This window comes from Myiozetetes cayanensis, unplaced genomic scaffold, assembly GCF_022539395.1.
Source record: "Myiozetetes cayanensis isolate MyiCay16 unplaced genomic scaffold, myiCay2020 scf21, whole genome shotgun sequence".
Classification (NCBI taxonomy): Eukaryota; Metazoa; Chordata; class Aves; order Passeriformes; family Tyrannidae; genus Myiozetetes; species Myiozetetes cayanensis.
This window is the reverse complement of record NW_026087423.1, coordinates 11,801,924-11,823,308: the sequence shown is the minus strand read 5'-3', so window position 1 is coordinate 11,823,308 and position 21,385 is coordinate 11,801,924. Positions and strand designations below refer to the sequence as shown.

The 21,385-nt window shown below is 49.9% G+C and overlaps 1 protein-coding gene across 7 annotated transcripts in view; it reads right to left on the bottom strand.

Moving 5' to 3' along the window:
- Positions 1-3,834: 3,834 nt before the first annotated feature.
- Positions 3,835-21,385, bottom strand: part of ULK1 (unc-51 like autophagy activating kinase 1) — an 89,400-nt gene continuing 71,849 nt past the window's right edge. For 5 of the 7 annotated variants that reach the window (XM_050318672.1, XM_050318673.1, XM_050318667.1 and 2 more), the window contains exons 18-29: positions 20,600-20,751; positions 19,718-19,801; positions 18,893-19,155; positions 18,092-18,276; positions 17,206-17,321; positions 16,524-16,667; positions 13,861-14,048; positions 11,302-11,480; positions 11,049-11,167; positions 9,384-9,541; positions 9,034-9,169; positions 3,835-7,146 (exon numbers count right to left, since the gene is read on the bottom strand). In XM_050318672.1, the coding sequence (XP_050174629.1) occupies positions 7,091-7,146; positions 9,034-9,169; positions 9,384-9,541; positions 11,049-11,167; positions 11,302-11,480; positions 13,861-14,048; positions 16,524-16,667; positions 17,206-17,321; positions 18,092-18,276; positions 18,893-19,155; positions 19,718-19,801; positions 20,600-20,751 (1,780 nt within the window). In that variant the 3' untranslated portion in view covers positions 3,835-7,090. The remainder of the gene's footprint in view (positions 7,147-9,033; positions 9,170-9,383; positions 9,542-11,048; positions 11,168-11,301; positions 11,481-13,860; positions 14,049-16,523; positions 16,668-17,205; positions 17,322-18,091; positions 18,277-18,892; positions 19,156-19,717; positions 19,802-20,599; positions 20,752-21,385) is intronic. The other 2 variants (XM_050318668.1, XM_050318670.1) reach the window with 2 other exon arrangements.

Below are 21,385 nucleotides of genomic sequence, written 5' to 3'. Positions count from 1 at the left end.
GTGTCAAGCACGGCCACCTCCTGTTCCGTTTCCCCTCAGGTTTCCATTGCTCAGCCATCCTCGTGCTCGTGTCTGGCGCAGCGAGTTAATTTATCCGCGCTTCACGGCCAGGCCGAGCACAACAGGAGCCCTTACCAGGCCACAGCACGTACCTCCCGAAAAGCCAAACGCACCTGGAGTTGTTCTGTTGTGCCACGATCTCCAGTGCTCCAACAGGACGGAGCCACCCGCAGAGGACACGAGTTCCTCGGCACGCCACGAGATCAGGGTAAGAGAGCTCCATTTACCCATTCAGATGGAACATGGAAGGGTTGACGCCTCCGAGCAGGCCGGATTGTCAAACACAGCTTGTCATTTCGGCTAATAAGGGGAAGAAATGCAGCACGTCCTTTTTTTTTTTTGAACTGACACTTCTGAGATATTTCGGGAGCGGGATGGGGCAAAGGGAGGATTTATCGCAGGGTCCCAGCCGCACTTTGTTTAGAGGAGTGATAAAGGATGGCCTGTCACAGCACAGCGCTGCTGCCAAGGGAAACGGGAATACAAATCCCTCTATCGCTGCAACCACGGTGTCTGAATCTTTTTTTGCCTCATTTCCTTAGGAAGTGGAGCTTATGCAATCGTGCTGCCCGTCCACCACATCGCTTCCTCCTCCTCCTCCCCTGCCCTGATTTCTGAATTTGGCTCATTTCAGTTAAATTTGGGAGAGGGAAGAAGACCCCAGATGATACGAAAAACAGTGATGGGACAGGAGAAAGACTTACCTGGATATCCCAGGAGGGAAAAAGCTTTGGCATCCCAGCTCCTCACCTATTCCAAGAGTAGCCAAGAAGCTTCCAGACAGGTGCCATGGGCTCTGCTCTCAACCTGCCATGGCACGTCCTGCCTCTTCCTTTTTAGTTTGTCTATTTTATCTTTAAGCATCTCTATATAATTTATCTATTTTATTTTGCCACCAAAGGCAAGGCCTTGCCAGAGTTGCCTGAGTGTTCTGTGGGAGCTCTGAAATCCACCTCATCAAAGCTCTCTAGGAACCACCCAGTGCTTCTGGGGGCTCACAGACAACTAACCCTTGTCGAACGGGGAGCAGAATGGCCATGTTTTGAGGCAGTTAATTCAATTTTCACAGCGCTGTCAGTGTCACTCCTCACTCCAAACTTCGGCCGCCTGCAGGTGGGGCTCTGGCGATGTGGAACGGCCGCTCCTGCCTTGTCCTGGGAGCACCCACAGCCCTGGCTCCTCGGCTGCTCCCTGCCTTATTTCAAGAGGAATTGCCTTAAATTCACGGAGAAATGTTATTTGTTTTAAATCAATACAAAAAGCTCTGAGGGAACATCCTGTTTTGAAGGACACTTTCTTCCTATCGTTCTCTGCTGGAAGAAAAAATCTGCTAAACTGATCTATAATGAGGCTTTGCTGCACAGCATTAGAAGTTCAGGGGATACCAACTGTTGTGAATTAAAAGACATTTACCTCTGTGTGGGGAACTGGAGACAAGCTGCACTGCAAGGGATGAGGAGCACCTTAATCTGCAGCTCCCTTGCAGTTCTGTATCGGGCCTTTAGCTGGAAACAAGCACACAGGAGAATACAAGGGAAAAGCAGTGAAAACTTTCAGATGTGCAGAATGTTCCTGTTTGAGACCAAGGCAAGTGTTCTTTCCTCCATCAGGTGCTCCCAGTGTAACAAAGGCCAGTCCTTTCCCACTTGGGAGTGCCTGGACTGCCTAAACAAGATCTGAATTGGGAGTTTAGCACCATTTCACTTGTGTTTCAAGGTTACCTGCAGCACTCTTGTAATTCCCCACCACAGGGCACTCATGACCCCTGTGCTGATGGAAGGAAATACTCACACACAGCAGATGCTGAGAAGGAGCCAAAGACACAAAGCCCGTGTGCTGTAGGTCTGTGGTGTGTTACCTCATGCTCTGGACTTGGGAATGGCTTTTTGGGAGCTGACTTCTCCTGCACCAGGGCTTTGGATGTGAGCCATGTTGTGGACACACACAGGCACGTTTTACAACATGGGCAGTGGCTGGGTCCAGCTCCCAGGGATCTCTGGCAGTAGTGTCTGCGTCCCAGCAAGGGATCATGAAGGATAATTGTGTATATTTGGGTTCCCCTCTGTCCATGGTAATGGAAGAGACCTGTGTTTGACATTTTCTTCAGCTCGCTCTTAGAAATACCCTGTGTAACGTCTTTTCTGAAAGCACTCAAACCCCTTGCCAGGTTTCAGCTCCCAGGAGGCAGGGGGGGTTGTGACTCTATTGTCCCTGAAAACGCTGTTTTTAGACAGAAATGTCCCAGGAAAGTTTGAATGCCCTCACTGCATGCCATTCCTTGCCCAGGGAATGGCGCCCATCCTCGGTGCTACATTTATGGCAATAAAGTTAAATAAATCCCCCCGCTGGTGTTTGGAGAGCGTTGATCCCTGCCCTGCAGCACGTTGTCTCCCTGCACACAGCCCCTTGTCCTCCCTCAAAACCCCTCCAACCATCACACCTTGCAGTGTGCCACTGCAGAGGGGGGATGCCAGGTCAAACTCCACAGAGCTCGGAGGTGAAGGAGTTAACTCCTCACCAAATAAAGCTTTCAAAGAGCTGGAAGCGAGTGCTGGATCTTTGTAGATCTTTGTATCGCCCTGGTTCAACACACACCCACTCGTTTCTACTTCCTTGATGTCACCGAGTCACCTCTGATCTTTCAGAGTTGAATGAGCGTGTTTTCACTGACGTACTTACCAACAGCTAAATATAAAGCGCAGGAACGGAGCCAAATGCCCTGGAAGAATTGCTCGGATTTGTTTTCTCCCCAAATCAACAGCAGCCAAACGTCACAGTCAACATCTAGAAAGCTGTGCCGTTTTCACTGGTGCTTTTGAACTGTTCAGGCCCCATGGCTTTTAGAAGAGCCTGTTTGTTGCTGTTGTTTAAGTCTTCCCAGCTAGCACTTTCCCCTTTTGCTCTGCTGCCTGTGAAAGAGTCCTACGGATTCAGCAGAGCACTCTCCATCCACACGGGCATGTGACACCCAGCGCTCCGTCCTTCATTTGGCTACGGTGTTTTCACCTGAACCTTCAGGACACATCCCAGATGCAGGGCTTGATTTCATCCTCCAGTATTCGAACAACACAGAGCAACACTGCACCCAGCGCTCTCACCATCCTCACTGTCCCTTCTGCCACGTTCAGTGGGCAGGAGAAAACTAAGCCATGTGCCTGCTCTGTTCAAATAACAAACTGCAGTGAGTACAAACACAGCAGTAAAACATTTAATCATAATTAAAAATACCCAAATCTTATCACAACACTCACGCTTCAAGCCCCTGTTCCGGCAACAAGCTTTCTGATTCTATTAATTAAAAAAATTATTAACGGAGTTTAAAATAATACGTAATTATTAGGTCTTGTAAAACCACCAGCCCAAACCCACACTCCACTCTCACCCTTCACAGGGCCAGCAAACGCCCTCCTGTCCAGAGTGCTCTGCAATAAATGACTCTGTCAGGCAAATACTGAAACATGGACAAAATTTAAGCCTCTGACTGTCTGGGAAGGGATCTGCTATCAATTTGTGACAGTTTCTAACCACTGCAGGAGGAGAGCACAGCCAGGCTATAAGGACAGATGACGTAACACCCAGAACTGGCTTCAACTTTTCCCAGTTCCAAAGCTTCCACCTATCAGGCAAGGTGGATTTTCTGCCTCAAGCTTCACCTGCTGTGAAAAGGGGACAACAGCCCTTTCTTTGTCTAAAAGTCAAGTCTGGTAGAACACATTAAAGACCTCTCTCAAATACTGCACTAACTGGAAATATAAAGTACTGAAAACAGGCCACTAACAATTTCAAATCAGTTTTATTTTCTTAAATTGGTGTTGTACAATTTAAAGCCAAAAAAAAAAAAAAAGTCACACAAAACACAAATAAAAAATGTTGACAAAGTATCAAGCATTACCTTATAAAGAACATCATCATACGCTCTCACAAACCTGAAGGTACGTGTTTTATTAGACTGAGGTTTCTTGAAATCTATTAAAGACACCAGACACAAACGCTGCAACAGCAACAAAGCCATGACAATAGCAGGTGGACTACACTAGCAACTTCAACAATGGTTGGGGGTTGGTTTTTGGGGTGTTTTCTTTCTTTTTTCTTTTTTTTTTTTTTTTGCATACCTTATTGTCTACAAAGCAATAAATATTTTTCACCAAAAAAGTTGGTTTCACGCTACATGCAGTTAGATAAAAAAGTCACCAAAGTGATGGCAAAATAAATCACCTGTGGATTTGTTTTTCTGGTTTTCTTTTTCTTTTTTTTTTTTTTTTTTTTAATCTCCCCTGGTTTTGGGGTTATTTTGTGTGGGTTTTTTGTGTTTTTTTGTTTTGTTTTGTTTTGTTTTTTTAATTCAAGCACAGTGGCTAAGTTTCAAGTATTGAGAGAAAACATATATATACACGTTTGTGTTTGTGTGTGTATCTCTACCCATGCACACACATACACACACACAGCCTTGCATGTATATACACAAACACATACATATATATTGGTTGTAGGTCTGTAAACCACCATTTTTTATTTTTTTTTATTTTTTTTTTTGGAGCAATATATACTTGTATACATTGAATGTGGACAATTTTTGATACATTCAAGTAATTAAGTACAGCTGGAAGGTTAGTGCTGAGCTTGCCACACAGGCGGGTCACAGGCAGGGACGCGGATCCCGGGATGTGGATCCCCTGTCCTTGGCAGGGGCTTTGCCAGGAGGGTCTGGGTGTGCAGCAGGTGTTGGTATTGCAGAGTCAGTCCCGCAGCGTAGCCCTTGGCAGATCCGGCCAAAGCCTTTCAGCAGCAGTCTGGGTCTCCTCGGCGTTTCTGTCCACAGGCTGGGGAGGGTGGGGTTGGTTGGTTGGTTTTGTCTTGTCTTCTTTCCTTTCTCTTTTTTTTTTTTTCCCAGGCACAAGCACAAACGGCCACGGAAGCGGCAGGCTGTGGACGTACGGGGTAACAGCGGCCAAATCCTGAAGCATTTGTGAAAGCTACACTTAAAACTCCCCTGGTCGGGGCAATTGGAAATATTTTTAAATTGCTTTACTGGCATTTCTGCTCTGTGAACAGGAACACCCCATGTTGCAATTGGAAATATTTTTACATTTCTTTACTGGCATTCCTGCTCTGTGAACAGGAACACCCCATGTTGCCAAACACGGCGCCAGCTCCAAAAACCAATGAAGTTGCTCCTGAAACCCTTGTGAAGTATCACAACCAACGTGCCAACATCATAGAGAGGGGAAAAAAAAAAAAAAAAAGCAACGGGGACCTAACCACCTGTGCAAAAAATATTTTTTAGATCCCCAAAAACTAAGCCTGAGGTTTTGAGTTGCTTTCAAAGATCCTTTTCTGCCCAGCTCTAACAAAATACTGCCACGACTCAGGTCCGACACACTCATGCTCTCACAGACAGGTGGGAGGCAGGCAGCTCTCCTCTCACACGCATGCTCACAGCACCCAAAGCCTCAACCAGAACTCGAGCCACTCACACCCACAGTCTCATTTGGCTGCAGAGTCTCCTTGAAAGAAATGCTGAACGTAAAACTGAACGCTACGAGATTTCTTTATAAAAAAAAAACCCAACAACAACAACGACGACGAAGCAGCAAATAAAACTTCTTAAAAAAACACGCATTTCCAAGTGTAAGTGTGTGGGATCTCAACGCCTGTTCTTCAGCTCTTAAAAAGCACGGAGCTTTGTATCGACTGTCCTTAAAAGAACATTTAAATAAAAAAACAAAACAAATCTTGGTACTGCCAGACTGCAAGTCAGCTTTGCCTGGTGAGGAGGAGGAACAGCACAGACTCTGCAGTGCTCTTTGCCTCACACTCACGAGATACAGTACAGTTAAATACATACAGTTACACACAAACCATATCAATATCAATATATATTCACTCTCAGGAATACATATTAATATACGCACACACGTAGTGCAATAAAACAACCAGGAAGCAAGGAAAGGAATAAAAGAACAGCATTCCTAACAGTCGTGATGTTCCTGGGTTGTTGTGTGATGCAAAGTCAACTTCTCCAAGTTCCCATAGTGTGTAAAGTGCTCCTTTGATTCACAAAGCTAGTGTTTTCAGTCTGGGGGGGCTCCAGGAAGGGGTTATTGAGCCAACAGCTGAAAGCAGGACAGCGCCAGTGCTTCCTCCTGGGAGGGACGAGCTCAACAGCCAGGAGTCTTTCACATTGATCCCACTGGGCTTGGGGACCAAGGGAGGAACGGATTCATTTTGGCTTCTTACGAACACAGGAGCGTCACCCTTCCCGTCGTCCTGCCGCGTCCTGCACAGTCCCTTTCCCTGTGTCGGTCGCCCATCCAGGCAGGCACAGGGGGAGCCCACACAGCAGCCATGGGATTTGCAAGCTCCCCAGCAGCAGCACGTCCTCTGCCTCGCTCAGCAAGTCTGTGGAGGTGGGAGCTGCTTCGGCGACGCTCAGGCGAGAGGGAGCCGACTCCCTCCTCTCTGCCATGCAGGAAGCACTCCAAGGCATGAACACAATGAGAAGGGACAAAGGAGAGAATGGAGGGGAGCCTCCAGTTGCCAGGAAGCTTGAAGATGCCTGGCTCTCAGTTGGGAAGGGGGAAGTACACAAACTGGCCTTTATTTCTGAATGACGCCCTCCAACATGAACTGAAGCCAGCAGTTTCAGCACATCCATCGCCTGCAATGGACACAGCACTGGAATACCCTGTTCTTAAGCAAGAGGGATAGGCAGCAGTCTTATCCTTCAAAGTGCTGGGAAGAAGCAGACTTCTATCCTTCATCCCCTCTGACAACGAGGGAGACCTTCCCACATCGGCCACGTCTTTGCCCAGGCCCTCGGGCAGGGAATTCTTTGTGCTTGCTGCCGCCACGTCCCCACAAAGCAATCCGAGTCTGTGGAACAACTTCCCAAAACGTCCAAATACAAAACAGTGACCAGTTCATCCTCCAGGTCTCCTACTGCCAGAATCATCTCCCAGCACAGCAGCAGGCCCTTGGGAACAAAGCAATCAGCTGGGGCGAGGTGTGTGAGGAACAAACACCACTGAAATCAGGCACAGAACCCCGACAGCAGCGCCGACAGCCTGCGCTCGATGCACAGCTTACCTGGGGGCAAGAAACAACAACAGCAATCAACTTCCCATCTTCCTGGCAATATAAGAGACCACCAAGCCATGCTGGAGATTGAACAAAAAAGGAAAAACAAGCAGCAGAATTTCAGCAGATCTAAGCTGCACTTTGAGAATCGTTATCAGGTACTGGTTAGGTCAGCAGAAGACCTGACCACAAACATCCTGCTGGGAAGGGACAGGTCGAAGAGTTGAACAGTCAAGAGATCCAACAGTGAAAGCCGGGAGGCAGCAGCTCTGACAGAGGTATCAAGATGTTACAAAGAACCACCAGCTGCCAGGAACAATTTATTCACTTCCAGTTACTGGAGCGGCTTTTGCCAGCAGGCAACATGACTCAGGGTCTCCAGTGCCATTTGCCAAGGCTTTCTCTGAGAGATGGGTTCTCATCATCCGAGCCCAAGACTCTTTCAGGAGCTAAATGTGTGGTGGAATTCATGCCTCTCACATGAACACTTGCTGTGTTTCTAGGTTCATCATTTTATGTTTCAGAAATGGGTAATCATTATACCTGAGATCTAAAATGAAATGCACACCTACGACTCCCTACCAGAGAACAGCTCAGTCAGGAAGCTGGAACATAGCAAAACAGGTAATATCAGGATAGCAAGTGGTAAAACAGGGAATATCAGGATAACAAGTGGGAAAAGAAATCTATTAGATGCATTAACAGTATCTCTGGTTCAAAAGATGCAATTTAGGTTTGGTAGGAAACAGTACAATAGGAACTACTTAATATTCCCTACTCACTCAGCCCTCCAGTACCACACACCACCTGCCCATTTCCCTTTGCTCTCCTTCAGTGAGCCTCATGTCAGCTGTGGAAGTTGGTGATAATTAACTGGCTGATTGCCTGTGAGGCAGAAGTCTCTCCTCTCATTACCCATCCGAGTGCTCTCCCTCCACGGAGGCTGGAGCCGCCCTGGATGCCACCCAGGGCAGGGGGTGTGTGGGCAGCAGAGGGGAGGGACACACGAGCTGCCAGCTGTGGCCTCCCCCTGCAGCCACAGGGACACCGCTGGGGCTGCTGCAGGCGGGCTGGGATGGCAGTGGTGGAGCAGAGCCCAGGCTGCTCCCACAGGCAATCCCGGCTATCCCCCATCCACTGTGCCCTCCTCCTGCAGGGGAGCGAGCAGCCCCCCTGTGCTCAGAGCAGCGAGGTCAGTCCTTTCCCCTGCAGGTGGAGTGCAGTGCTGTGGAGCCTGTGGCAGCCCAGAGTAACCCCTCAGGACACAGGGAGAGCAGAGAGAAGGGACAGCTCGGACAGCTCGGAGCAGCCGACTCCCGGGGAGGGGAGCCCAACGAGAGCACCCACCAGGTAAGAGCTCAGCTTTCACTGCTACAGCAAGCACTTGCTGATGGGAAATACGTGTCTGCTGCTTTCTCAGCCAGGCCTGGGGAACCAGGCAGGAGAGCAGCCCTGACTCAAAGATGTGCTGGAAGCAGCCCTGGCTGTGCCGACCGGACATCCCTGCCCGGCAGCCCCTGCAGCTTCAGCTCCCAAGGGAGTCAGAGGGATGGATCCTGCTGGAAACCAAACCCAGGCTCCTGCTGTTGCCAAACCACTTCCTTCAGCGAGTTCTCTCACACATCAAAAGTTCCAACAAAGCACTGGCAATTGTCTGCATGGGAAGCTCCCAAAATAGGGCTCCGAACAGGGACCTGCACTTGTAACAGTTTTCCTGCTGGAAAAGCAGGAAGCCAGGCTATGAGGAGCTGTAACAAGCCAAGAAATCTCTGCTATGTCCACTAATATGTAGCCATAGAAAAAAAAAAGGGTGCTGGGAACTGAAATGTCTGATCCATGCAGCTAAAAAACCCACATTCTAGTTGAAAGGAAAAAAAAAGTCCCTGAGCTACTCACATTTACTGATGTTTTCTATGTCTCCCTGTTCAGTGATGATGTTCAGGAGCCCCTCCATCAGCAGCAGAGCCTTGTGGTACCTCTGTGCACAGTCCTCTCTGTGGTGGAACATCTCATCCAGGGCTGCAGACTGCACCTGCAGGCAACAACCCAGCACCCAGAGGTTACTGCCAGAGCAGACCCAGCTTTCCCAGTATGGTCCCTCAGCTGGGAGAACACCCTCCTTGCCCAGCCTCCAGAGGCTGCACACAGCATCATGAGGGAAATCCCTGCCAAGGCCACCAGCAGGATCCATAATTCCCAACAGTGCTCCGTGCTGACCCTGTCCCCAGGCAGGGAGTGGTTCGTACCATTTGCACAGCGTAGCTGAAGATGAGCTTCTCTGCAGTGATGCTGTTGATGCGATCCATGAGCTTCTGTTTGTCCAAGAAGAACCTCTGGAGTCTCATGTTGAGGCAGTGGCAGGAGGATACACTGGATTTGTAAAGCTCATTCAGCTTCTTCACGACTGGAGCAAAGGAAAGAAATGCTTTAGGCTCTGCTTCCAGCTCTCCCTGTGCCTCCCCATCTCCACATGCAGGACCTCGAATGATTAACTGAGAGACAACCGGGTTATGTTAAAGCCAAGAGACTGGCAGGGAAGTCCAAGAGGGTCTTTTCCCTTCCCTCTGTCACCTTCACCAGTTCCAAGCCTGCACGTGGCAACACCTACACACGTCTGGTTCACCTGGGGCCAGGTCTATTTCTGTTTCCTCCAGCTGTCACGAGGCAGGGAGCAGTTTGCACCACACAGGTGTCTCACGCACCACCACCAGCAGCAGCAGACGTGCAGATCCGGAGCTTGTGCTGCTTGGTGGGTGATGACACGCTGTGAGGGAGTGCATGACTCCCATGTGGTAGCACAGTGTGGATGAGCAGCTCTGACTAAGCGAGGGAATCTCTCCTGGGACTCTGCTGTCCCAGAAAGAACAAACAGGGATGCCTGAGAAATGCCACCTCCTCCCCCCGAGCCGTGGCAGCTCATACGGGAAGGTTACCCAACAGAGAATCGGGAATCAAATTTGATTCTGAGGGATTAAATAACAATCCAGAACAGCAAGTGGTGCCACAGGCTGAGCCTCCCTGGCTGCGTGGCATGATCTGCACAGAGTACTGAACACAAACTCCCACCAGCATCTGATGAGTTCTAACTCCTACGTTGCACATTTGCTCATCCCCACACTGCACAAAACAAGCCAAGCCAGCCTTGCCCAGTTCCTGCACACTGAAGGGCAAATTACAACACACATCTAGAAGCTGCAATCTGCTCTGAGAAGGAGTGATTTATTTGGGTTATGACAACTTTCCTGTTAGTCTGAACTTGTGGGGGATGTGCAGCTAAACCTGGTGTATCTTCCTCCACACTGCTTGCTACAACATATGTGTGCTCATCATATTTAACTTCCATTTTTTTACACCCCCATCCCAAGGCAGTACAACAACTTTCAGAGCCTCAGCTCTTGGGGAAGGTGGGTCAAGTACTTCAAAAAAAGCTCCCTCAGGAACATTACAATGGGAGTTTTAAAATTATTTTTTTCTATTCACCGAATCACAGACAGCTCTCACCAGAGCCAGTCAGATGCAACTTTAAGGCTTTAACTCCAGCAAAGAAGTGACTCTGGCATTACCAGCACTTCTCTTCCTGTGTTTTTGTTTCACTTGAAAAATCATCACTGCCAGGACAGGTCTTAATTTGCCAAGTAAGCACTTCCTTAGGACATGCACTGTGTAATTAAGCTGGGCTTACGTCAGGTACAAATAAGCACACGAGACAGAGAGATATCAGGAATCAGATAAGATACATTCCCCCCTCACTAATTAGTGCTGAAGATTCTCACAGGGGCACGGCAAGAGCTCTGAGACAGAAAGTCAATGTGAAGAGAGGAACGTTCTCAGTGTGAATCACTCCACCCCCTCCATCCCTCTGTGATGCTTCCATCCCAGGTGAGCTGCTCTGTGAGCCCAGGGCCCCTTACCTTGCTTGACAGTGGAGGAGAGGCACAGCTTGCCAGCTTTGATCTGCTCTATGGCCATCTGCAGCCCCGAGGACAGGAGCTCTGCCACCTTCAGGTACAGCACGAGCTGCTCTGCGTAGCTGCAAAGAAAGCACGTGGCAGTGCAGACAGGAGGCTGGGGCAGCAGTCAGTGTGCCCAGGCACTGCTGGGACGGAGGGATATGTGGGGAGGGAGGGAGTGACAGAGGAGCTGGGCAGCTCTGCCCATCCTTACCTCCACTCCCGGCTCAGGAGGCTGATCTGGTCGGCCACCACGCTCTCCTGGAGCTGGTACTCCGAGGTCACTGAGGTGCCCATGTCACTGGAGCTGCCCTTCAGGGCTGCGATCTCCATCACGTAGTGCACAAAGGCCAGCGTGAAGCGCAGGCTGCGCAGGATGTCCGTGTGCTCCTGCTGTGGAAGGGATGCCAAGGGGGGGGTTAGAGGGAAGGCTGGCATGCCAGGGAGGGCTGCCCACCTGAGCTGTGCCAGCAACTCAGCCCAGCTCACAGACACAACGCCTGAACCCCCAAACCCTGCTTACACCTCTGCTTTGGGCAGGGACAGCCAAGCTCAGCCTTGAGCCTGTCCCTGTGCCAGCTCCTCTTCCACAGTAACAGCAGCAAGAAACAGCCCCAGGCCAGAAATTTCTGGGCAGTTCCCTGGAGAAACTGGTGAGACTTACTCTAAAACTACAAGCCACCTTCTCAAGGAGGATCCCAGCTCCGTGGGATTCTTTCACAACTAAGCCAGGAATTCCTATGCCACAGAAAACTGCAGCCAAGCTGTCTCTCACCCTACATCCCAGCCCTCCCTTAGCCCTGGCCCCTTTATACCCTCCCAGTTCAGCACAGTGAGCCCTGGGGGAGGTCCTCTGAGGAGACAGCAAGGACAGCCTTTTATCTGCAGCCCCTGTGCAGCCAGTGAGGGAAGTGCTCACACCAAGAGCTGTGGTCATTTCAGAGCAGTTTTTTCCTCTGCCATTACAGATCAAAGGGGATTATCCCATTTCTGGGAAGCTGCATTGCTTAAGTCACTGCAAGCATTTCTGGGAAGTTAGCATTTGTGGAAAAATTGAATGTTTGTGGGTCTGCAAAGTGAATTGCTGCCTGGATCAGATGCAACTCCGTTGTTTGTCCTCTGTTGAGAAGTGGGTAACCTGCCTGAGCTTCGAAGAATCACTGGCTTAGTTCTCTCCAAGGGGGCTGGTAAGGATGTTTCCTACACGAATTTATCAGAAAACCCCCATGCTCAAGTTCTGAGAGATTTTGTTTTTCATTTACTGGTTCAGGGACTTGGCTGCTAAGGCAGCTTTGACTATCTGAATTATGAATCTCTCCTCCCACTAACTTACTACCTGGACAGTCCAGTAGGGTAAGGAAGTGTTATCTCCATCTTCCTCTATTTTCTTTAAAAGCACAGGAGGAACTTGGAGATTAAGTAATTACCAAGTCATACAAGAAGTTTGTGGCAGAGCAGGAAACTGCTGAGATCCTGCAGGTCTCAGCCTCCTATCTCTAACCATCACACAGTCCTTCCTCTCTGCCTACAGAGTCAGCCTCTGGCAGCTATGCTGGCACTCATGGCCTCATCTGGCATCACAGATCTTCCCTTCTGTAGCCATCTCTTCATTGTTTTTAAACTAAAGCCCAGCCTTCAATTTGCCTTGTCTGCACCTAATGAAACTTTTACAAAAGATGGAAGAATCTGAATGCAACAGCTCTGCTCAAGACAAACAAGGGCGCTGAAAGAGTAAGACTTCAGTGCCCTGAAAGATCAGCAGAAATCAGAAAACCTGCCAGGTTTGCATTCTGGCCAACTCCACAGAGCACAAAAGGGTCTTGAAATCTGCTGTGAAGGCTCTGTGACATGCAAAGGGGTTACTGAGCTCAGCAGAAATGAGGACTGAAGCCAAATGACTCACTGCAGACATGGAAGCTGCTATTCCAAGACCAAGCTGACACTTCCTTAGGATACTTCTCTTCAGACAAGTGTCCAAAGTGGTGGCAGCTGGAAAGGCCCCAAACATGTGGGATCTCACAAAGGTAGGATGGCTCAGTTAAACCTGTGAACACCTCACTGCTGGAAGCTTTAGTCCTGTGGCTTTACAGGTAATGAAGCAACCAAATGCAATTGTCAGAAAAAAATGAGCTAAATAAAATCTGAAGTAGAAGAGCAAACCCACATCCTTAAAACAATGTGTGCCTATCTCTGTGGGTATCTAGAGGTTTTCAGCAACACCAGCAAGCGTCAGACACAAAGAGCCTTCCCCAGTCCCAGACAGCCCAAGGAGGTATCACAAGCAGAGCCCAAAGCGTGAGTGAATCTGCCTCCCACCTCCACTGCAAATGGGCAGCCTGACCTACATTTCAAATATATCTCAGCTATAACAGCATTTGCTCTGCTTCAGCCTGCAGAGAAGGGAAGCCTGGCAGCCTTTCAGCTCCACAATCTGGTTCAGCCGTTCTGGTGCAGAACACGGTGTTCCCCTCGCCCCCGTTAGGAACAGAAGTGTCAGGTTTACTTTGTTTTCAGATCCTTTCAGCACACACCATATCACTGCCCAAGTGCACCAGGAGGGCTCCTGCTACACTAAGCTACTCTTGTTCTCAGGTCAGCTATTACTGATGTTGAGCCTTTCAAAAGGAAAAGGCTCAAAGCAGGCGGGTTTCCTTCAGGACACATCAGATAACCGATGCCTCCGACCTGCAATTCCAGCTTTGGAAATGGTGAGTTTTACCCCCAGTCACGAGCTGCCTCATGGACTGGGCAGTTTGGCAGCAGATTTACCCACCTCCATGAGCGTCTCCTCAGGCAGCTCCGGTGCCTCGAAGGTAACAGCACCTTCCAGGTTGGCGGCGATGGGATCGGCGAACGCGAAGCGCAGGCTCGAGGGGCCTTCCAGAGCCTCCCCACCAGCTCCCACTGCCAAGGGCCTGCCACTGAAGGAGCCTCCAGAGCTGAGGGAGCTGGAAGACCCCACTGCGAAAGAAAAAAAACCAGACAAAAGGAATTAGTGAAGGTAGTAACAGGAGGCCAGGTAGGTATTCCTCACCCAGGAGAGAGAGGACAAGTCTGTAGGATTCGGGATCCTGGATCTGACAGGAGCCAGCAAGAGGTACTTTGGAGGAAGATGCAAGGACTCTGGATGCAGGGTAACCACTCCCCACCATAAGCTCCTTAGTGACTCAGCAGACCAGCTTACAAGCTCAAGCAGATTTTAAAGCACCTTCCAGAACGACAGTCATTTATGGAGACAATTCAGAAGAACTTTTTTTATTCTTTTTGTGTTTAAGCCCTTTCTGAATCCTGCCAAAAGAACTTGGGCTGATTTTTATCATACACTGACATAGCCAAGTTCCCCATCATGGAGCAGCGCGGTTTGAACCCTGGCTCCCTGGTTTTTGCTCTCATTGTCACTGAATGAGCACCTCTGATAAGTGCTGGTTTTTAGAACATCCTGAATGCAAGCCAGGAGAGCTTTCCATTACATGCCCTGCCCTTCTGCTTCCCCCTCTTTACAAACAAGAAGCTGGACAGAGAATCAGTGACTTCAGCTGAGTCAAGGCCCTAAGCCCAGGATTCAGGAGGCCCATCAGACAGTGTCCATCAGACAATTCCCTCACAATCAGATTTTCCTGTTTGTGACCACTGAATCCACTCTAAAAGCACAAAGGAGTTTTTGTCTCAAAATATTCGTAGCACATTTCATCACTTCCAGAGGGCTTCCCACCCCTGACACAGCTCCACAGAGGGAAATATCCTGTCTGATGGGGGGGATGCCAATACCAGCTCCAACACTCTACTAATTGTACCAAGGTGATATTCTCCACTGTCACTGATCCTTTGGAGGAAGACGTTTCTCTTCTACCCACAAATTTAATTTACAGCCTCACCCTGCCTTCAAAAGGCTCAGCAATGTAATAATGCACAGCTGATGTGCAGAGAGGCACAGCCTCTCTGTGTTGGCAGCAACGCTTCAAAGCCGAGTGGCTCATCAAAGACAGGCAGAGCATTTCCAGATCTCTCAGAGAGAGGAGAGGATCTACAATACCCCAGTCTGGATGCCCTGTAATTCCAAGAGGCTGTTTGCAGAAATTGTTATGGTGACTCACGGCAAGGCTCTGCCTTCAGAACTGTCAAGAGATCTTACTCACGGCTTGTCCAAGCACTTGGGGTGAAGAGTTCTGGCTTGCAAACCTCCCCTTTCCACCTCTAACTCTGTGCATTAACTCTAACATTAGGAGTTACTGCACACTAATTAACAAAGCTTGTCCAACAGCATTGCTTTGGCCACTCTGACCTAACACTGTGAGTGTTGTGGGTTCACTGTTCAACAGCCTTCTCTCCAGGCATCCCCTCTGAGATCCCGACTGCTGGGCAGACCTTTAAGCATTCAAGTATCAACCTGCTAAAAGCTGGTGCTCGGACCTGCTTCCAGATTGCTATTATCCCTGCAAAAGCAGTTCAGGAAGTCCGAATCCTCTATCCATAACACTGCAGTAGTAGCTGGAGGCTGCAGCCAGGACAGTAACCCCATTGTGCTGCAGGCCCCTCACACACTTTTTTTAAGAGTCTCAAAGCTCACCCTCCAAATAGATGAGACAAAGAAAGGATTGTGGTCCCAACTTTCCAGGCAATCAGATGTGAGTGGTTTTAGTTAGGGTGGAAATGCAAGTTATACACAGGAACTGAGCCCTCGTGTCCCCCCATCCCAGTCAAGCAGCTTATTCATGGCCACGTCCAAACCTCCCCTGCAGTGATTGAGAACAACGGAGTCAACTGCACTCAAATGAGGAACAGCCAAGACAAGAACCCAAACAAGCCAAATATGCAAATAAAAGTGCCCAAATATTTTCTTTAACCGAACATAGACTCCAACTCCCAGACACACTATCCCAAAAGGGCCAATTACCACAGCCTCAAATGAGGCTGACGAGGCCAGAGTTTTGGCATCTTACAAGAAGTATCTGTCAAGCAGGAGTGCATTTCCCCATCCCCTACCTAGGCAGCTCAGAGCATAAATAACACCACTACTAATTTGGCACACAGAGCCATCCTGGCTCTTTCCTAACAGCTCTCCTGCACTGAAATTGTGCACGGATAGTCACACTCATCTTTTATAGCTCATCCAAAACTCGCAGGGAAAACAATCAGAACACACCACAATCTTTACATTTGTTGACCTCTCAGCAACCATGAACAGCTGCAGCATTATTCCTGAGGCAGAGAGCAATGAAGTAAAAGTTTGTCTGTCTCTGACAGTACTGGAAAACCACTACCTGGCACTAATGCCAGTGCAAACAAGAACCTCAAAGGTCCTGAGATCAGCTGAGCTCTACAGATTGCTCTGAGCAGCCCTCTGCCATCACCAGTGCCCAGCAGCAAGGAATTCAACACGTCTCTCTGCCCCCAGGCATTCCCACTGGAACAGGCAGGTAGGTATCGGCCCTTTACCTGAAAACATCCTGGTCCTCGTGGTCTGTGGGGGGGTTGTTCCACTGGGAGGGGATCCAACAGTAAAAATCACTGGGGATGGGCTGGCAGAGCCCCCAGCCCGGGCACCAGAGTGCAGGGTCCCTCCGTAAGCACCTGAGGGAGCTGGGGAGACAGTTGAAAGGTGCAGACCGGCATTACAGGAAAGTCACTCAGAGCACGGCGTGCCTCGCCCAGCGCTTTGTGTTCCTGCACACTCTCTTGGGAGACACTGGGCACCAGCACAGGCCAGTGCTCCCCATGGAGGCATCCCCAGGAACGGGGGCCAGGCTGGCACAGACCACAGGACAGGAGCCTGGGCAGTGTCCCACACTGCTGCAGCTGCTCTCCCCTCCTCGCTGCCTGACCTGCACGCCCAGGAACACCCACCCTCGCAGAGCCATTCATACTCCAGCTGCCTGGCAGGAAAGTCCCCACTTCCACATGTTACCACATTCAGAAAGGGCCAGAGGAGGAAGCCCTGCCTGCAAAAATCACACCACTAGCCAGCAATTACACAGCACGCACAGCCCACGGAGCTCCGAGCGCTCGGCAGATGAAAAGCGAACACCACGGCACTGCTCACACACGGCACTCGCTGCCCGTGCCACGGGACACCAGCAAAGCAGCCTCCTATCTGCAGGAGGTGTGCAGGCAAACCTACCTGCGATTTCCATCGGCTTCTCGTTGTTGAGGCTGTCGCTGCTGCCCGCTTCCGAGATCTGTGCTCCGAAGGCTGCCTTCAGAAGCAGGTCAGTGAGCCTGCCCGTGCTCAGGGATCTGAAAAGAGGACAAACAACAGGATGCAGAACATCAACAGGTGCAAGGTTGCAGCTGACTTCCACTTCTTTGTGCCATTCCTGGTCCACAGCCACTTAACACTACACAGCAAACGGTCTGGAGCTGAAATAACCACTCTTTTCAGCAGAGCATCTGAAGCACCTCCTGCTACTTGCAGAGAGTGTACAACTACCGTGACTAACTGCAGCAATGCAAGTCCTCACTACAACATTATTACAACACGATTTGGTTTTGATGGAAGACACAAAAATCACTGTCAGAGGACTTCTTCAGATCACTGGAAAAAGCTGCAGTGGGCAGAGGGGCACGTGAGAAAAACCTGGCACCAGCACCTCAGTGGGTTTGTATCCAGCACATGGCTTTCAAACCAGATCTCTCTCCTGAAGAGCTGTGCTCAGTGTACAATGGATGAGGAACACCCCGAACAGCCTCTCACCCATGACAGGTCCAGGCTCCACAGAGAGCAAGGCAAGCACGTGAGTAACTGCAGGGGTCTGGTCTGGTAACAAAATCCTGCAGACAAGTCTTTCATTTTAAAAAATCCAGGCCAGAGCCTGCCCCTTTAGAGGAAGACTTTTAAAATCTGCATTGTATCTGCCTGCAATCCAAGGGTGCCAGCAGGTAACTATGGAATATTTACAGATGCTTTGTTCCAGCTTCAACATTAGCTGGGGTTTGACATCTGACCCATCCATCCTGTATTGGGGAGTGAAGCACCACTGTATGAAGTGAAGCAGACTACAGCTCACCTGCCCTTGATCTCTTCCACAGGCCTCAATCCCAACCCAGTTTGCTGGCAGTGGAAATGACCCATCTCCTTCAGATCTGGCAAGGTCTTGTTCCGTGTCGGAGTCATCATGACCCCCTGATGGGCCAAGAGGGTGAGGAGATTCTGGGAACTGGGGGTTTTGGGAAACTCAAATGGGGACACAGCCTAAGAAGAACAGGAGAAACAGAGATCTGTCTTTAAAATGAAGGAGGAAGGTTCCCTTTGGCCTCCATTTGTTTATCAAAATCAAATGGTACATTTAACAACCCGCCTGAAATAAAGGCGGAAACCCCACCGCATTTATTTGCCCCTAATCCCAGAAGGACTAAAACAAAAGGACAACGAACTGCTGAAAATTAGCTGCACCCAACACAATCAGAGAAAACGCTGTCACAGGGCCAGCTTTGTGTGAGGCACAGGGCTGTCACCTGCTCGCCCGTCTGCCGGCTCCGCTGGGGATTCCTGCCGGACACTCCCCGGCGTCAGAGCCCGCTCACCGTGCCCAACACCCGGACACTGCCGGCACTGATGGGCTCCACTCACCAGGGCAGCTCCTTCCCACTGCCTGCCCTGCACCCCGGGCTCTGCTCAGCTGCTGAGCACTGCTGCCAAGTGAGAGCTGTCCACGGAGAACTAGGACACCACCCCGTTTCACACCGATCACTAAACAGCCCTCAAAGGATAAACCCAGGTCAGAGCTATCTGATCATGCAGCAGCTCATCCCCAAATAACCCAGCAGACGAAGCTGTGAGCAGCCCAGGAGCAGACTCCCGGGCATACCTTGGTGGGGGAGCCCATTATCGTTGGCAAAGGGCTCCTCTGCATGAACTCGGAGAGCTTGGGCGAGGATCGGAGCTGCCGGCAGTGCTGCAAGCCATGGATCTGCAGAGGCTGGCTGACTGGGGCGTGACCAAAGTGAGCAACAAGAGGATCAGAGTGCTGCTTGGTTATCTTCTGCCTGCAGGAATGCAAATCCGACAGGTTGGGAGCACTGTGGAGCCGGGAGCCCATCCCTCGAGGAGACTGTTCAGGCGCCGAGGAACCTGGAGGGCCCAGAGTGACAAAACACATCAGTGTCTGGTTCTTACACACAAAGCCAGCCTGATCCCAGCAGCCCGTGGCTCAGACATCTGGAGATCAAAACCTTCAGTGGATGGCTAAGGATGGCACTGAGCAGTGCCACGGCACTGCCAGGCCTGATAAGGTTTTGAGTCTGCAGGAGGATGAGATACGAACATCAGGGAAATAAAAATGCAGCTTCCTTCCTTCACTGCCACCCTTACAGGGACAGGGACCTGTTAGAGCTCAGCAGCGAGGAAACTACACACCAAGAAGGCCCCTTGGCATTGGGGGTGTTGGGGTTTTGAGATGCTTTTCCTTCATTCAATCCATTGGCTCCCAAGTCCCACATCTGAGTTTTTGCACCACAGGGTCTGTCAGCACTGGAAGATGCAAAGGGATCAACCCTAGCTCTTCCCAGCACACAGAAATCCTGGCTGGCCAAGCATCCAGAGAAGCTGCTGAAGCAACAAACCCAGCCTGGAATGCCCTGAGACTACAGCTCTTATCCACTGGAGTAACAAAGGAAGGTAAGGACCAACGCACCAGCAACAGGGATACGGCTTCTCACTTCTGCTCCAAGAGAAGATGGGATAACAGTCTGGCTGGGCTGCTCTGGGATTGTTCCAACTGTGAGAGAACACAATAAAAAAAAATTCATTCAGTATGAGGTTTCCATAGGCAAGAACAACTCTATGCACCACCTGTTTAAAGAAAGATGCCAGTTATCTCTTCCATCTTCCCAGCCCTAGCTGTGTAGTGAAAAGATCCTCAACTCCAGTAGAAGGAGGAAGAAACCCCCTGTCTAGTATTAGTTTTGCAGTGATATTAATTCAGGGGAAAAGAATATGAATATTCTGCATTTCCCCACCAGCAGAGGCTAATAAATACAGGATTGGAGACACTAGGGATACAGAACAGCTCGTTATATCAGCTTGTTCTGTTACAAAACCCAGCAAATTGCATCAGTAGCACACTGGGGTTTTCCTTATCCCTTTCCACTTGAATTGCTTGTTACCATCTGGATCAGGCTGCCAGATAGTCAGTCAAAACTTTTCAGTCTGAACAGTGAAGTTCAAGCCCTTCCAGAGCTGGCCAGAATTTTGCTTTGACAATAATTGGCTGACATTTTCTCTCACCCCAACCCGAGCCAGTAAAAAGACACTTTGCACTCACAGAAGCCCTCCTCTGAGGGCAGCAAATTGTTTGATGCAGGCACCAAAGCAAAGCTTGCCTCTCCTGGGGCTAACAGGTATTTTTCCTTCCATTTTACTGAGGCCAAGACACTTGACAAATAATCTGTCGAGAAGAACCACACCAACCTGAACCCCCTATCACCTGGCAGCTACAGCTGGTTAAAAACCCCCTCTTTGCAGGAAAGAGGCACGTGATTTTATCAGGACAGCAATGTGCCAGCTGACATCTTACCTTGTGGTGATGGCATGAAGGGCTTGGCACCGCCAAAGGAGAGCTTCTTAGAGCTGGGCACAGATCCATGCTCTCCAGGATAAGGAGGGGAAGCACCAGTCTTGGGAAAACCGAGAGGACTCGCACTGCTGGACCTCCGGACCGCTCCAGACCTTCCAGGGAACAAGGGCAGGGAGCACACATCACTCCAGAGGCCGGGACAGCAGGGTAAGGAGAACAGCATCACCAAACACACACACACAGCCACCTCCACAAAAGCAGAGCTACGTGACTGCTCACCCTGGATCAAAATCCCACTGCTCCAGGACTACACCAGTACAGATTAAGATGCTAATATTTGCTCTCAAGGATTTCAACCCAAATAAATGAAGAGGAAGAGCGAGGTTAGCTTAGCTGTAAGCAGGAGAGGAGTCATTTTTCAAAGTCACTTTGAGATGCTTTCAGGTATTTACATTGATCCTGAACATGACAGTTTCCTATCTTGCCATGTCCAAGGTAATAATTTCAGGCAGTGGCCTCAGAACACTGTGAGAGGGCTTTACTTCAGTGTCCCTCCTGTGCTGAGCCCCCACCCCTCAGTCCGAGCAGCCTTGGGAAGCTCCGTGAGCTGCCCCGTGCCAAGGTGAGCTGTGCCAAGGCCCTGCTCTGCAACAGAGCCTGGACTCAAACCAGAAGCTGCAGAGCAAAACAGAGCAGCTGTGTGGCTGTCAGATCTGAAACACTTCAGAACCACCCAGAGGAATTAGTTTTTCGGGCTGGACAGTCAGAATTGCCTGGACTCCAAAT